Source organism: Eulemur rufifrons, chromosome 9 (genome assembly GCF_041146395.1).
Source record: "Eulemur rufifrons isolate Redbay chromosome 9, OSU_ERuf_1, whole genome shotgun sequence".
NCBI lineage: Eukaryota > Metazoa > Chordata > Mammalia > Primates > Lemuridae > Eulemur > Eulemur rufifrons.
The window spans coordinates 13,359,519-13,376,206 of record NC_090991.1 but is presented as its reverse complement, the minus strand read 5'-3'; the positions used below and the strand labels follow the sequence as shown (position 1 = coordinate 13,376,206).

General features: G+C 58.6%; 1 protein-coding gene across 4 annotated transcripts in view; it reads right to left on the bottom strand.

The window, feature by feature from the left end:
- ATP2A3 (ATPase sarcoplasmic/endoplasmic reticulum Ca2+ transporting 3) overlaps positions 1-11,878 on the bottom strand; it is a 33,317-nt gene extending 21,439 nt beyond the window's left edge. For 2 of the 4 annotated variants that reach the window (XM_069482125.1, XM_069482126.1), the window contains exons 1-5: positions 11,627-11,878; positions 2,376-2,393; positions 2,029-2,111; positions 356-460; positions 31-169 (exon numbers count right to left, since the gene is read on the bottom strand). In XM_069482125.1, coding sequence (XP_069338226.1) covers positions 31-169; positions 356-460; positions 2,029-2,111; positions 2,376-2,393; positions 11,627-11,744 — 463 coding nt within the window. In that variant the 5' untranslated portion in view covers positions 11,745-11,878. The remainder of the gene's footprint in view (positions 1-30; positions 170-355; positions 461-2,028; positions 2,112-2,375; positions 2,394-11,626) is intronic. The other 2 variants (XM_069482123.1, XM_069482124.1) reach the window with 1 other exon arrangement.
- Positions 11,879-16,688: the final 4,810 nt, after the last annotated feature.

The following is a 16,688-nucleotide window of genomic DNA, read 5'->3' as shown; positions in this document are numbered from 1 at the left end:
TCGCATACGGAAAGGAGGCTCCCGGCATACCTGCCACTTCTACAATGTCTCCGGGGACGATGTCCCGGGCGTGGATCCTCTGCACGCCCTTGCGATCTGAGCGGACCACCTTGCCCATCTCAGGTTCATACTCCTTCAAGGCCTCGATAGCACTCTCGGCATTGCGTTCCTGCACAACAGAAGGCAGGCAGGCGGTCGGTCCCTGCTGTCCCTGCAGGCCACCCCCTCTGAGTGACACCCTTGGGGCCCGGGCTGGAGCTGGAGGCAGAAGGATCTTGAGGACTCTAGTGCCAGGTGGGTGGCACAGGTAGCAGCCGGGAGACCCAGGGCCCAGTCCCAGCCCAGCGCCTCCCACCTGCCACACGCCCACGATGGCATTGGCGACAAGGATCAGCACGATGACCAGGGGCTCCACGAAGGCGGTCGTGGTCTCCTCACCCTCCTCGAACCAGGCCAGGACCTGCGAGATCAGAGCTGGTGAGTCCCGGCTATGCTGGGGGCCGGGACCTGCTCTCCTTTTCCTTGTACCCTGGATCTCCTGTCCGCTCCCCAGCTTTGGGGCAGACACCCCGGGGAGCCCTGGGCTTGGAGAGAGGTAGGTAAGGACAGCCTTGGCGTAGGATGTCCACCCCACAGCACAGCCCCCATCCCACCAGGCCAACCTCCAGGGGCGTGGGGCAGCTGGGGACCTCACCGTCTGCCTTGGGCAGTGCTGCTCGAAGTGTGGGCCCCAGACCAGCAGCAGCAGCACCCAGGAACTTGTTAGAAATACAGTTCTCGGGGCCCATCCCAGACCCCTAAGTCAGAAACTCTGGGGTGGGGCCCAGCACTCTGTGTTTTAACCAGAGGTGATGCTAACACTCCTGTTCCAAGCCCACATCATTCCAGCCACACGTCCCAGGCCTGGGAGGCCGGAGACCCGGCTCAAGTCCCACTGCCACTTCTTAGCCCAAGTGGGTACTTGCCACCCCCCCATGGGGGTCCATCTGTGCTGTGATGGGGCACAAGCACCCTTTCGGCTCAGCCATTTGGGGTACCTTCATGGGTAGTTTTTTGTAAGAGTCCCTGCTTTCCACAAGGACAGTGGCCAGGCCAGGAGGGTCACACACAACTGGCTGGGCCCCTGACGGCTGCAGGGGAAGAGCCAGTCCCCGCAGCGCCCTGCTGCTCCACACTCCGGGTCACCAAGGTACAGCCTCCTCCCAGGCCCTGCCGGGGTGGGGCCGGGAACAGGAACCGCATTCCTCAGGGTGGCGGCTTCCAGCCCTGTGTCGCCAGTGGGTCCCTGCTGCTCAGCCATCCATGACAGCCACGTCTCCCTCCCCATCCCTCCTCCCTGGCCGCGTGGTCCTGCGGGTCCAGGAGGGGCCAGGCCAGGGACAGGAAGAGCAGAGGGCAGCCCGAGGAGGCTGCGAGAGACTCAGGCCCTGGGGTCTGTCCCAGGAGCACTGGGAGCCATGGAAGGGGCATGGCAGTGGCGCTCAATCAGGGCGATTTTGCACAGCGCCGCCCCCTCCCCCAATCCCCCCCCCCCCCCCGCCACCCCCTGTGACATCTGCCAATGTCTGAAGACATTTTTGGTTGTCACAACTGGGAGGTGCAACTGGCATCTCGTAGGCAGAGGCCAGGGGTGCTGCTAACCATGCTATAATGCATAGGACAGCCCCCCAAACCCCAACAAAGAACTGTCCGGTCTGAAACATCAGCAGTGCTGCGGGGGAGAGACCCTGGGCTAAATCGGGGGGTGCGGGGGCAGCCTTGTGGTTGGGAAGCTCACTCTCACAGCCAGGGGTAAGAGGGGTTGGGGGGCTCAGATGGGAGCTGGGGGTCCGGCGGGGTGCTGTGAGGGCTCAGGCAAGAGAAGCCGAAGTCTGAGCAGGCCCGGGGCGGGGAGGGCCGGGGGAGGCCAGGGAGCAGGCCCGGAGACGCCCTCGGCAGAGCGGACAGCTGGGCCTCTGAGTGCCGCCGAGGCCTGGCTCTCCCTCCCGGGCTCCCCAGTGTCGTGGACGCAGGCAGGGCCCTACTTACGAAGGAGACCAGGGCGGCCAGCAGCAGGATGCGCACCAGGAGGTCCTCAAACTGTTCCAGCACCAGCTCCCACAGGGACTTCCCTAAGAATGGGGGTGCTGCGTGAGGCTGGGCCCCCAGCCCACCCCGCCTCCCCATTCAGAGCCGGGATGGCCTTGGAGAGCTCCTGGCCCATTCTCTCCCTGCAGGTTAAAGAGGGGGAGCCCGAGGTGCCCCAAAAGGCTCACGTGGGCAATGCTGGGGGGCTGGGGAAGGCCTCACTCTTTGAGGGTAAAGTCACCACCTGACAGTGAGTGGCCCAAAGATGTCGTCCCCAGCTTAGCAGCCCGCCCCGACCCCAGCCTCACCTTCCTCAGTCGGGAGTTCTGCAGAGGCGGCAGCCACAGGAGCCGGGAGGAGAGAAGAGATGATGGGGTTATGCAGGGGGCCCTGGAGGAGTCTGGGCTGCCCCTCCCCTCTGTGCCCACCCAGACCCCCGCCAAGGACTGGACATAACCCCAGGGCTCTCTGGGGTCACAGATGGCTGGTTTGAGCCCACCCTGCCACCCCCACCCCACTCAGGCTGAGGAAGACCTAGGGCGGCTTGGCTCACCTTGGGATAAGACCAGAGCCAGGAGGGCCCTTCCACCCCCTCCCCCATTTCACAGAGGGGAAACTGAGGCATGGAGAAGCGAAGGGACCCCGAGGGCACATAGAGTCAGTAGTTCTCATGGCTCCACCACTCTGCTCGTCCTTAGAAGGCCGCCCAGTCCCGTTCAGTGTCTGCCACCCCATGGCAAGGCAGCCCCCCCGCCAGATTGAGAACAACGGCTCAGGTTCTCTCTGCTCGTCCAGCCTCTGACATCCCTGCTCTGTGGGGACCGCTGGACAGGGTGTGCCCCTGAGCCAGCCCTCTGAGCCCCACCCCACCAGGGGCTTCCCCTAGACCAGACCTCCCCCCAGCAACATCTGCCAGTGTCTGAAGGCAGCACCCCAGCAGTGAGGAACACCCCCAGCCCCAGCCCCAGCCCCACACGACAGTTTGAAGAATGTCGTTTCCAAACACCAACAGCACCTGCCTCACTTCCGTGCTGACTTTTCATCTCCCACATTTGCCAAAGCACCTTTTGTACCAGCCAGAGCTGGTGGCCCTGGTACCTGAAGTCTTTGAATCATCCCAACAGCCTGGAGGGAAGGCAGGGTGGCATTCCAGCCCTGTTCCCTGGATGCGGGGACCGAGGATCAGCATGGAGAAGCGGCTTGGGGCAGGACACACAGCGAGGAAGTGTCTTCTGGGGCTGTGGAGGGGGCGGGAGCCAGGCCCCAGAAGGTGGACTGGGATAGGCTCCCTGCTCCGGGGCCACAGTCTAACCGAGCCCTGCTCCTGCCCCTGGCAGCTCAGAGGACAGACTCCAGGCCTGCAGCATCGGCACCTCCCAGGAGCCTGTCAGCCAGAATCTGACGCCCCACCCCGGCTGGCCCTCGTCCTCCTCCTCCTTCCTGACACCAGAAACAGGTCCTTGCATGGTCCACCTGTTTCTGGCCAGCGAGCATCTTGCCCTGTGGGAGCCCTCTCCCCAGACCACCTGTGTGAAAGGTTTGGGGTCTGCACCAGGCATCTGAACCACAGATAGGATCGAGTGGCCCACTGGACTGCAGGAATCCAGGAGGGAAATAGATAACCTAAAAATACACTTTCTAGCATTTTCTCCAAAGCCCTATTTTAGGCAACGGCTGACATTTTCCGTGGAAAATGTAATCTCCAGTGTCCTGCGTCGAGATTAAAATCAAACAGACTTTTTCCTTCTGATCTATTTAGCTGAAGCGAACAGGAAAGGTGGAGGGGGTGTGTGTGTGTGGGGAGAGCCGGGCCTGGTTTCTGGGCCAGTTCTCCAATGGAGCAGGGTCCTTCAGATGTCATCTCGGCCATGCCCCAGCTTTGAAACAGGGGACAGTGCCACACATCAGTGGCACCCATCGGTGGCTTGTGCCGTGCTCTACCAGGAGACTCCTACAACCCTCGGCCTTCCAGGGTTCCTGACCAAGGGCAGAGTTGATGTGTAAGTCCCACCTGAATCCCTCCTGCTGTCTCCCTAACCCTTCCCTCTGCCAAGCATGTAGCCCCTAGGCCATGACACTCCTTAGAGCATTCACTCTGGGCAGGGGCAAGGCCTGGGGTTGGGAAGCATGTCACAGAGCACACATGCCAGCTCCAGCTGCCCCCAGACCAAGAAGGCCCCCAAGATGCCTCCTGCCTGCCTCGGCTGGTCCCCCAAGTTCTCCGTCCTCAGCCCGTTCACCTGATCTCCCCTCCTCTGACCCACGCTGACCCAGGACCCACTCTTTGGGGGTCATTTTGCTGTTCCCCAAATATGTCTGGGTTTCCCCACCTTGTGGGCACATAGTAGGGATGCATTTCCTGGCCCCCGTGTCAGTTTCAGAAAAGAAGTCTGCAGGTTAGTTGCTGGCTGGTGTGAGACTCTCTAGGTCACTGTCCGACAGAATTTTCTGTGATGACGGAAGAGTCCTCTATCTGCGCCATCCAGGACAGTAGCCACTGGCCACATGTGGCTAGTCAGCACTGGGCATGTGGCCAGTGTGACGGAGGAACTCAGTTTTTAATTTCACTTAACTTTCATTCATTGACACAGCCATACGCGGTTGGTGGCTGAGTACTGGACAGCACAGGTCTGGGGCTCTGTGACCCTCTGCTACAGCAATGAGTGATCTGTGACGTGGTGTCTGCTCTGTCAACTGGAGTCACAGCAGGAGGAAGACAGAGAGTCCCCCAAATGACCAGCCTGTCACAGCATACAGCAGGAGAAATGAGCCTTCAGCATTTTAAGCCGCTGGGATTTGGGGGTGTTTACAGCACTAACCCATCTGATCCTGACTGATAACCCCCTCTGCCCAGACCAGGCCCCCCTTCCACCCCACCCCCATCTGGGGAGGCTCGGCCAGCCATGGCGTCCCGGTGGCTGCACGTGGCACAGGCAGGGCTCTAGTCCTGCCTGGGCAGCGACTCCCTGTGGGGCCTAGAGCCTCATTTGGAAGACGGGGTCCCCCACCCACCTTGAAGGGCTGCTGTGACAATTTTCATCATTATTGCTATTAAAAGCCACATTTATTGAGCACCTACTGTGTACCAAGCAATGTACCAGGTGCCTCACCCACATTACCTCCAAGAATAAATGGGAAGGACTTGGGGCCAAGCGTGTGAGACACTCGGCAGACAGAACCACGGTAGACGTGGTGCTAACCCTTGGGTACGTTATTCTCCCATGATCCTCCAGCAGCCTGAGGAGGAGGATGCCATTATTGCTCCCATGTTATAGAGTAGACAACTGAAACAGAGAGAGGCTGAATGACGAGTTCACGGTCACACAGCAGGGAGGAGGCAGGGCAGGGTTTGGAGCTCAGGCAGTCTGGCCCTCCGCCCCCTGCTCCGGGCCTCCTGTGCTAACTCCTAGGCCGTCCTGCCCTCCCTCCTCTGCTCTATTTACTGTCCAGCTAAGGTCACCTGGAAAAACGTGGCAGCCTGTGTCCTGACTTTTGGGCTGGATGCCCTCGTCCCATCAATCGGCCACCCCTCTGTAGTGGCCCCAGAGCCACAGCCAGAATCGTCCCTGTCCAAAAGGCTCTGCTGTCCTCACGGGTGGTGTTCTGGCGGTTACAGCCTTCGGCAGTGCCAGATGCTCCATTTGTTCAGTGGGAGATGCCCCTGCCCTGCCCACCTCTGGGTGCTGCCTGCTGGGCTGGCCCAGGGCACACAACCCTCTGCTATTCTTGTCTGGCCCCTCCTATGGTGACCCCTCCCAGCCACCCTGCTCTGGGTCATGTTCCAGGCTGAGTGGGCCCATGCCCACGGAGGACCAACGTGGGCTGGGCTGGAAGAGCCTGGGAGTCAGACTGTGGGTCCTGGGGACAAAAAGGATGTGATCAGAGCAGCTGTGTGGCTTAGAGCAAGGAATCTGGTCCAGAGGGCTTGAGTTCAAATCTTGCTCTATCTCTTAGTAGTTCTGGGGCCGCTGGTAAGTCACCTACTCCCCTATGTCTGTTTTCCCATCTGCAAAAGGAGGGTAACAATAGTAATTATAAGGACGCTATGAAGAATAAATGATGCGCATAAAGCACTCTGCAGAGTGCCCAGCACACAGTGAACAAGCTCTGGCCACAATCACAGTTATTATTAGAACACAAGCCCCAGGACAGCAGGACGTTAACTGCAGCTTCTCCAGCATCTGGAACAGTGCTTGGCATATAGTAGGTGCTCAATAAAAATTTATAACAAACAAATGACCCTGCCTCGGCCCTGCTCACAGCCCTTCAATGGCTGACCTTGGCCTACAAAATAAAGACCGACCTTAGCGTGCCCTTCAGAGCCTTCCTGGATCTGCCCCAGCTCGCCCTTCCAGAATCATGCCCGTATCTTGGACGTGCGTCCGTCCCTCGCCAGCCAAGCCTCAGGATTGCCACCACTTCCCTTTGTGTTTTAAAAAATAGGAATGTTGACAAATCATAACTGTATACATTTATGAGGCACAACGTGATGTTTTGATAACCTCCACGTTTTGCTAAGCCTTTTCTTCCTCTGATATTTTGCTTGCACCATTCCTTCCGTCCAGGTACCCTTCCCGTCTCCTCACTTAAACCCCTCCCTTCCAGGAAGGTTTCCCTGAACACCCTCCACCACATCACCTTGCCCTTCTCTGACCAGTCCTCAGTACTGGAGCTGCCCCTACCCCTACCGCTCAGGCAGTTCTAGGGCGGGAGGGGCTGAGTCATCCCTGGGTGCGCACCAAGCAAGCAGCACAGCGATTGTTTACTCAGTTGCTCCTGGGTTCATGCAGCGCCCTGAGCCCACAGCCCGGAGCTGGGGAGAAGGGGGTGCAGGGCCAGGGCTGCCCCCAGGTGCCACGTACCACCTGCTCCCCTAATCCCCCAGGACTCCTTCCTTCTCACAACATTGGAAACTGGTATTTCAGCTTGTAAATGTCAGTTCTACCTGGGAGAGGCAAGTACTCACTGAGGTCTTCCTCAAAGGTAAATTTACAAAGCAATTAAATAGTCACTTGCAGAGTCAGGGAGAGGCCCTGGCTGGGCAGAGCCGGCCAAGCCCACCTGGCCCTGCCTGTGTCTCCAGGGTCCACCAGAGTGGACAGCCCGGCCCTGCTGTGCAAGGGCTGCCGCAGGGCCCCGGGAAGCGGCTCTCCGCCCTGCAGAGGGGCCTGGCGGCTCACCTGGCTCACCTGGAGCTGGACACGAAGGGTTTGCTCAACATCGGTGTGTCCAGCTGCACTGTGGGGCAGACCTGGCCCTGCCTCGGGGGACAAGGGGTGAAGGGGTCCAGCTGGGGCAGGCCCGATGCTGTTCCTGGGGGGCTAAGGCTGCCAAGCAAGGGCCAGTGGGCAGGAAACCTAGGGTGAAGCCTGAAAGACCTTGAGCTTCCACAAGGCTGCAGGCAGGCCACACCCCAGGGCGTTTCATGGCCCGCAAGGCCCTTAGGAGATCTCAGGGTTCCGTCCCTGCTATACTGAGGAGGAGCAAGTCCAAGGAACAGCACGTTTGCTCGAGGCCACCCCTTGAGTGGGGCCATTCAGATCACCCCCTCCTCCTGACTCACCCCACTCCTCTTGGCCTGCTTTCTGTGGGCCATGCATATGGGTTTCCTGAGTTCCAGCACCAGCTGGGGCCTGGGCCAAGGGCAGCAAATAAGGCCATAGCCAAGACACCGCTGGCAGGAGTCCAAATCCACCTGGCAGCTGTGGGACCATCGCACCCACTGCACAGATGGGCAGCATGCAGCCCGCGAAAGGAGGCTCCAGCCCAGCACAGCCCCTCTGCAAGCTCCCCTGAGCAGAGACCACCCCCGAGACTTCCTGGGATCTCGCCTGCCTCCCACGTCCCTGGGCTTCCCAGGGCTACAGCCGCAGGCCCACGTAGCAGGACGTGCCCAACCCAGCCAGGCCTCTTGCCTTGGCTCACGTCTAGCAAAGGAGAGGAGCAGCTCGTTCACGGACACAAGGAAGTCAGTGACTCCTAAATATATGAAAAGATGCCAAACCTGACTTGTAGACAGAAATATGCAAAGTAAAACCATGAGAGGACTCTACTCCACCAGACTGGCACAGATCCAAATGTCCAGTGCCACACTGCATGGGCGAGGCAGTGGGAGAAGGGTGAGCTGGTCAGTACGGCCCTCTAGAGAGCAATTGAGCAACAGCTGTCGTGATTGAAAATACACATCCGCTTTGACCCAACAACTCCACTTCTAGGAATTTATCCTTTCGTGACACTCACAAGTGTGTGCCATGACGTGGGGACAAGGACATTGCTTGCAAAGTTGTGTGTGACCGCAGAGGCTGCCAACAACCCAAGCATCCATCAGAAGTCAGGGTGAAGAAACGCTGGAACAGCAACTCAGCAAGACCCTGCGTGGCCACTAGGACGCCCAAGGATGCTCCTCATGGAAACCGTCTCCAAGAACGACTACCGAGTAGAAAGCAGGGACAAAGCCACTTATAATCTTCTCCCTTCCACGTCAAAGGAGATCACAGATCACAGATCCAGATGTGCATGTCCACAAAACACCGTGGGGAGCGGGCACAAGAAAGTGGGAGCACTGAGAATGGGTGGCTGGAACAGGGCTGGAGAGACGTTACTATATACAATTTGTGCCCTTTGAATGTTGCACGCTGCAAATTTTCATTCAAAAGATAAATTTAAAAGATGTAAAAGCCCCACCCTCCCCAAGGAAGCTGAGCTCTGGGGACCTCTAGCACCAGCAAAGGTGGGCGCCCAAAGGTGCCGGGGCCAGTAGCCTCCCCACTCACTGCCCTGTTGTGGTCTCAGAGCACCCACCTCTAGACAGGGTGGGCCAGATGGTGTTTTGTGTGTATGGGGGCTCCTGGCTGGCGTGCTCACTGCCAGCACTGCTGAGGCTCCCCACCCCCAGCACTGAGGTTTCTGTCTGCAGGGGGGGAGGAAGGGGAGGAGGGGGAGGTGGGAGGGTGAGATCCTAGCCCCTGCCTGTCTTCCTCCCTCCCCTGACAGAATTTGCAAACTTCAGTACTTAAGCAAATGACTTCCTTGTGGTTTCCAGCGCTAACGACCTTGCAGGTGCATGGACTCCTGGGTGGGAGGAGCACGCCAGTCCCTAGGGTGTCCCTTCCACCCACAGGCCCCACCCTCCCCACCACCCAGCCTCCTCTGCTACGGGGAGGGATGACAGTGTACGTGACCTCAGTAAAGACCCACAAACCACCCAATCAGATGGGTTCTGTCATAGCCTCACCTACAAAGAGGAAGCAAACAAGGCACAGAGAGGTCAAGTAGCTTGTCCAGGACTGCCCAGCTATGAAGGGGCACAGCTAGGGTTCAAAACCTCATCAGCCCCCGCCAGAGGCTGTGCTGGTAGAGAGTGGAGGACACCTAGCCTGTTCCTCAAGCTGTGGCAGGAAGGGGCAGCTGGCTCCCCCTGCCCACCTTCCAGAGGGAAGACCTTCTGGGGGCCCCCAGGGGGCTGAGGGCAAAGCTGCTGCCCAGCTGACCCAAACTCCTAGCATGGGCACCGACACCAGGTCCCAGAGCTTGTAGAACTTGTGACCCTCTTATACAGATGGGGAAACTGAGGCCCAGAGAGGGGAGGCACCCAATGCCAGCTCTCACTTACTGCATGACCTTGGGCAAGCTGTTTAACCTCCGGGTGCCTCAGTTATCTCCTCTATAAAATGGGGATGACAACAGTTTTTACCTCATAGAGTTGTTTTGGGGAAGAAATGAGAAAATAGATGAAAAATGCTGAGAACAGCGCCTGGCACATAATACATGCTCAATGAATTCGCTGTTATTGTTGATACTACCAAAGCTCAGAGCAACCACGGCAGCTGAGCAATGCCCTCTCCCCAACTTTTCCTACCACACCCCCAACACACTTGAACCCCGTGTGCACCTCCACACCGTGCCAAGCCAACGTCCTCGCCCATCACCTCACACAGATGTTCAGTGGCCAGAGCACCCCAAGATCTCCTCACCCAGACAAAACAATATGGGGGGACAGGGGCTCCCTCCCTCCCTCCCAATCAGTTCTTTCTCTGCTGGACCAGCAAAGACAAGATGCCCAAATGGAGAGAGACCTTGGCCAGGGTCATACATACACCAGGCAGAATCTGTGTGATTCCAGGGACTGAACCAAGGGCTGGGTCTCCAGCTTCCTTCGGGAACTGGGATTCCCAAGCTCCAGGCCACAGCAGCACAAAAAAAGGCTGTGGGACCCCACCCTCCCCAGGGGCAGGGGGAGACCCTGCTGCCCTGCTCTCCTGCTGCAAAGGACACCCTCCCTGCCAAGTCACTAATGGGGGATACTAAATAATATTTATCTCCCCAGTTCCTCCCACAGCTCAACTAAATATAGCAACTAATTTTTTTGAAAAAGGATTTCTGCTCCAGAAAGATAATATTTACATAAGAGGTGGTTTTCATAAACCAATACAAAACCCAAGGCTCCTTTTCTGACAGCTCTTCCGAATGTTGGAACTAGCCCTGAGCAGTGGGACACCCCGGCCAGAGCACTTCCCCTCTGGTTGGCTGGGGACCCTGAAAGGGTGAGGCCCCCAAGGCTCAAAAGGACACAGGCCCAGGTTGCACTTTGGGGATGGAGGGGACATTTCTCTCTGGACTGCTTACACTCTGCTGGGTGCTGTACGGGTGAGCTCGGGGACAGCAGTCCGGCTCGGAAGGAACCTGGGAGGGCCCTCTGTATCTTTCACCCTCAGGGGGCCTCCACATGTGCAGGACACATCTGGACAGTACTCAGTGGCACTTGCTGTGCCTTTTGGCAGAAAAGAACCCCACACTCCTTTGAAAGAGATGAGGAAGAAATGACGCCCCTCCACCTGAACAGCAAGGGGCCTGAAGGCTCCCTCCCTGCCCAGGGATGGGCAGGTGCTGTTCCAGGTCACACAGCAGCGTGGGAAAGGCCTCCCCTGGCAAACCCCCTGAGGCCTTGACTGCCACCCCAGAAGGGTGGGCCTCCAGCCTCAGCAGTTCAAAGCCCCCGCCGGCTCCGCCAGCCACATCCGCTTTGGGTTGCAGAAAGAGGAAGACCTGGGGGTGGGGGTGGGAGCGCTAAGGCTACCAGCTGTCAAGTTGCACCTTCTTGAGTGTTTTATCGCGCCTTGGAGGAGACCTTCAGGGCCACCTGGGAAGCTGGGACTCAGAGTCTCTGGCCGCCCCTCGCCAGCGGTCTCAGTGCCTGCACCTGCATGATGCGGGCGGGCTGCAGCGCGGCGCGGGGGTCCTGCACTGACCGCGACGGGGGTGGAATGAGGCTTGCAGGGGTGCGTGGGGACCCGAGTGGAGGTGGGAAGCGGGAAGGACCGCGCGGGGGCGGGGGAGGCGTCTGGTCTCCCAAGCCGGAAGCCCCCCGCCCTCCACCCCCGCGAAAGTGGCCGCGCAGCCCCGCCGGGTGCCCCTAGAGCATCTGAAGAGGTTTCCGGAGCCCTCGCTTCCTGCTGAGAGCTGGGTGGGGAGAGGACCGCTCCGCGGCCGCGGGGCGGCAGGAGAAACTGAGACAGCGGCTCGCACGGCCCCCGCTCCCCGGCCCGGCCCGCGCGCTCACCGTTGGGGCCGTAGCGCTCCCGCGCGCTGGTCACCTGCGCCGGGCTCAGGCCGCCCTCGGCGGTCACCGAGAAGCCGCGCAGCACGTCGGCGGCGGGGAGCAGGTGCGCCGCCTCCATGCCGCCCGCCCGGCCGTCTGCGCCGTCGAGGCCGCCTCTTCCCGGGGCTACTGCGCGGAGCGCGGGGGGCTCGGGCCGGGGCGGGCGCTGCGCGCGGCCATGTCCGCTCTGGGACCTTCCCCGACGGCAGTGGCGGCGGCGGTCGCGGCCCGCGCCAGGATGCTGAGACCCGGGCTCCCTCCCCGGGGCGGGGCGGCGCGGGGCCCGCCCCCGCACTCACACCCCTTCCGGCCGCCCTGCGGCCCGCCGCCCCGCCCCCGCTGCGCCCCGGGGCGCCGGGCCGCGGCCGCCCGCCCATTCTGCAGAAGGGGGAACTGAGGCCGCCGGCGAGGAGCGCGCCGAGCCTGGGGGCAGCCGAGGGCGCGGGGCCCGGAGGGGTCGGCCCCTGTCCGCAGAGTGGGGCGGGCTGGAGCGGCCGCGTGAGCCTCCCCTGAGCTGCTCCTGGGCCCGGGGGTGCGGATTTGGGTGCGGTGGGGGCCTGCAAGATGGAGGAGTCCACAGAGGGGCGTCCTACTTCCCCGCTCGAATTCTGCGAAGTGTGACCCAGAATCTAAGGAAACCCAAAGCCTAGGAATAAGCGGGTCTCCTCCAGAGGAAACGACCTGATGTTTTCCTTATTTGGTGTTTGCGATTTCTTTATTCTTTTCCAAATGCCCAGCCATGAGCGGGTATCCCTCATATAACCAGAACCTTTAACAACGGACCAGTGTATGAGAAAGTAACGCAAACTGCGCTTGTTACCTTAGATTCACACCGTCACCCCCGCAGGAAACGTAACTGCCGGGGTAGGGGCGGGGCTCCCTAGAGAGGCCTGAGGGGGTGGGTGAGGGGTCTTTGCTCAGGGCCCCAGGGGGGCGTGACCCGGGCCCAGGGAGTGGGAGGGACCGAGGAGCCCCGACCCCGGCGCTCCCTGAGCTCAGGCTGCTCCAGGGGCGCCGGGAGGAGCGGCTGCAAGTCCGAGGAGGAAGATGTGGGAAGGCAGAAACCTCCTGTTCCGCCGAAAGCAGGAGCAAAGAGAACAGTCTGACCGTCACCTGCTCCAGCTTGAGAGACCCAGCCAATGTCGCCCCGCCGCTCTCTGCCCCCCACCCAAGCCGGCCTCTGAGGTCCACCGAGGCTGCACAGGATCTAGGTTCCAGGATCGAGCCCATACAGCTGTTCAAACGCCAAACCCTACAGTGCCTCTGTAGCCAGGAAGCCTTCCCAGATAACTCACTGCACCTGCACCTCTCCTCCACAACCCCCCCCACCCCACCCCCGGCAGCCTCAACTTCCAGTCCCGTGTGCACCCCCAGCTTCTGATCTCTCCTTCCTGGCACAGGACTGGGCTCCTCCTCCTGCCCCTGTGTGTGCTCCCGGAGCACAGACACCAATGTTCCCTCACGGCTTTGATGGGTGGTCCAGACTGACTCGGGCAGCAGGGGGATCTCAGCCTGCCGCTGCGGAGGTGCAGGAATGCTGGTTTTCTTGCTATGGCTCCTTCCGGACTGACATTTTAGATCTCAAGTTCAACATCCCCAGATATTTCCACCCTATTCCTTTCTCCCCCACCGGTACAGTATGCAAAGACAGTCCCACCTGAATCCCTAAATTGCCCTGAAAAATATTAGCCAGGACTTGGCTGGGGACAGAGCTCTACAGCTCCCCACTAGAGACCTCTCTGCCAGAAACATGGAGCTCTGGGCATTCAAGCAGCCAGAAAACTCCTGTCCCCCTGCCCCCACACACATCCTGGGGTCTGACTCTCCCCTGCCAGTCGTGCGGACCTTAATCCCCAGGCCTCTCCCTCTCCACCGCAGCCTCAGCTGGAGGTTGGTGTTTGCTAGAAGGTAGGGCCAGGAGGACTGACTGTTTGCTCTGGCAGCCTGGCCTGTGTTCCCTTCCTCCAACCCACCCCACCCTACCTCCAAGCCTCCACTGGCAGGGCCAACAGCTGCCAGCAACTGTGGCCGGCTCACACACCTGTCGGCATGCCCACTGCTCAGCTGCCCCCATCACAACTTCTGGACACCCTTCCAAGATCCCATAGAATCACATGCAGTCATTTCATACTCTGCCTACCTGCCCAGTCGCTGCATGCCCCCCAGCGACTGGGCAGGTAGTATGCCTTCTTTGTGTACCTGGACAGAAAAACAGCTGGGGCCAGGGTGACATAATTGCAGGCAGGCTGTCCAAAGGGCAGGTTTATCCTCCCCACCTCCCTGCCACCAGATACCTGGCGCCCAGTCCCAGCTCTTCCCAGCTCCTCTTCAGAACCGATGGTGGCAGAGTGTACCACCTCTCTGGCAGGGGACTACCTTCCCACCTCACCTGAGGGGGTCAGGGTGGGGCACAGAGGAAAGGTAGGTCTTCCCTGGAGGGATTTGGTCACCTGGAGAAGAGGGAATTGCAGACAGAAAAAAACAGCCTGAGTTGAAGGTAGGACATCGCAGGCTTGTGCCCGGGATCATGATCCAGTCCCTGAGCGTGGCCGGATCACAGGGAGCAGCAGCGCGGGATGGGGAGGGTGGGTCAGAGAGATGGGGCTAGGACACTGGGAGCCTTGATTGTCCATGTAACGTACTGGGTTTTGTACTGAAGGCTTTTTAAGCAATGGAGAGATGGGGTCAGATTTGCCTTCTAGAAAAGTCCCCATGGAAGCTGGTGTGGGGAAGAGGTTGAAGGGGAAAGCCTAGGCTCAAAGAACCCTGCAGGAGGTTGGACTAGGGCGCTAGGCCATGGCCAGCACTCTGATTTCCGTCAGGCATGCCTGGGGCAGCTCTGCCCCTCCCCAGGGGCCCAGACCCATGGCCTTCCTGGGGGAGGATCCTCGCAGCCATGGGGGTGGGGGGAAATGTCTGTGATTAGCACCGCTGAGTTGAACACTCACCGTGTGCCAGGCCCTGTGCTAAACTCTTTTCATGGATTACTCCCATTTAATCCTCACAACAACTCTGGAATAAGCACTATTACCATGTGCATTCAGGGCAGGCCTCATGGTACAGTCAGAGGGCCCCCAATGGACTGGGCTTAATGCTCTGCTATCTCCAAAGTGGTTTTTCTAGAAACAGGGTCACCGTCTGTTGCCCAGGCTGGAGTGCACTGGTGTGACCATAGCTCACTGTAACCTTGAACTCCTGGGCTCAAGCAATGCTCCCACCTCAGCTTCCTGAGTAGCTGGGACTACAGGTGTGGGCCACCATACCTGGCTAATTTTTAAAAATGTTTTTATAGAGATAAGGGTCTCACTATGTTGCCCAGGCTGTTCTCAAACTCTTGGACTCAAGCGATCCCCCCACCTCAGCCTCCCAGAGCACCAGGATTACAGGCATGAGCCACCCGTCGAGCCAGGCCTTGAAATTCTTAATAGGGTAATTTTATCTTTGAACTTGTGCCTGGTACGTGAAGCCCCATGAAACAACGGAGCATCCGTGTGAGCCGAGGGACATGTGCAATATGCTGTCTCATTCACATAGGGCATTCTCGGTGCTCTGTGTTGGACTCCTGATGTGTGGGAGTTCAGTGGACTCGAATCGAGTCCAAGGTAAGTGTGTTACATCTACAGCTGAGTTGGGGTGCTGACAGCTGAGAGGCCATGAATTCCGTTGGAACCTGAACTCACTTGGTGCAGAAAGAAGGCAACAGTGTTCTGAAAAACACAAAAGATCAAGGATCCCTGTTAGATCATTGCTTACTCGCATGACTTCCCTGTCTTGCCCTCCACTTAACAGTGATGGCATGGAAGGGAGGCAAAGATAAGACTGCCTATCGCTGCTTTTCCGTCCTTCCTTGCTCATCAGTACGCCAGCGGCACAGTGCTGGCAGCAGGTGTGCATTTCAATAGTGAAATGGAGACAGCTGAGTTCACGTAGTGCAGCGATTCCCCTGTTCCGGTCAAAACAAAATACATATGCACATACAAGCTATGGACTACAAATTGGTAATTTTAGTGATTACACATATGAGTTAAATGCCCTCAATTTTGCATCTAAAACTGGCATTGCAAAAAATAAAGAAGAATGGTAAAATGCATGTGAATAATTTAAATTTACTTTACTTAGAAGATTGAATAGCAAATTAAAAAAAAAAAAACAAACACCATGACAAGTTGAGAGAGGCTCCACAAGAAAGGGAAAGCTTTATATTTTAGTGCCTTTAATGACACTTTTTTTCCCCATTTTTTAAACTGGGCATCTCCATTTTTATTTTGCACTAGGCCCTGCAAACCTGTCCCCTCCGAATTCCCCAAACTGGCCTTGCACATTCTAACTTCACCCCTTTGTTCATGCTGTTCCTCTGGCCAAGACTGTTCCAGCTCCTCTTCCTAAAATTTCTCCCCACTTTGGAAATTCACTTCACTGGCTGCCCCAACCCTGTGTATTCACTCTCTTCCTGCACACTTTTTTTTTTATAGACAAAGTCTTGCTCTGTCACCCAGGCTGAAGTACAGTGGTGTGATCGTAGCTCATAGCATCCAACTCCTGGGTTCAAGTGGTCCTCCTGCCTCAGTCTCCCAAAGTGCCAGGACTGCAGGCGTGAGCCACTGCACCTGGCCCCGAGCTCACTTTTGACTGGCTCTGAATGAGACCCCTGGGGAGGCTCCCGGAGATCAAGACCTCTCTTAAGGTCTGGTGCAGAAGGGGAAACTGAGGCCCAGGGAGAAGAAGGGACTCAAACAGGGACGTGAAGCCAGGGAGGGCTGAGGCTGATCTTTGACCGGAACTCCCAGCCCAGGCGTTCTGTTCTTCGGGAGTCGATCGTTTTCCTCAGTGTTTGGCTGTTGGTGCTTCTGTTGGGCCAGGACAAGGGCAGTCTCCTCAAAAGCCAGGGAGTGCCCCTAGGGCAGCCTGGCCTCGTGGGGGCTCTGTCTCTGCCCTGGGGAAGGGTCTTGCTCCGGGACAGTGGAAGTAGGAATTTGAGCCATAGATCATGGGGTAGGTCCTAGGCCGGAGTTTGGGTGGGCTA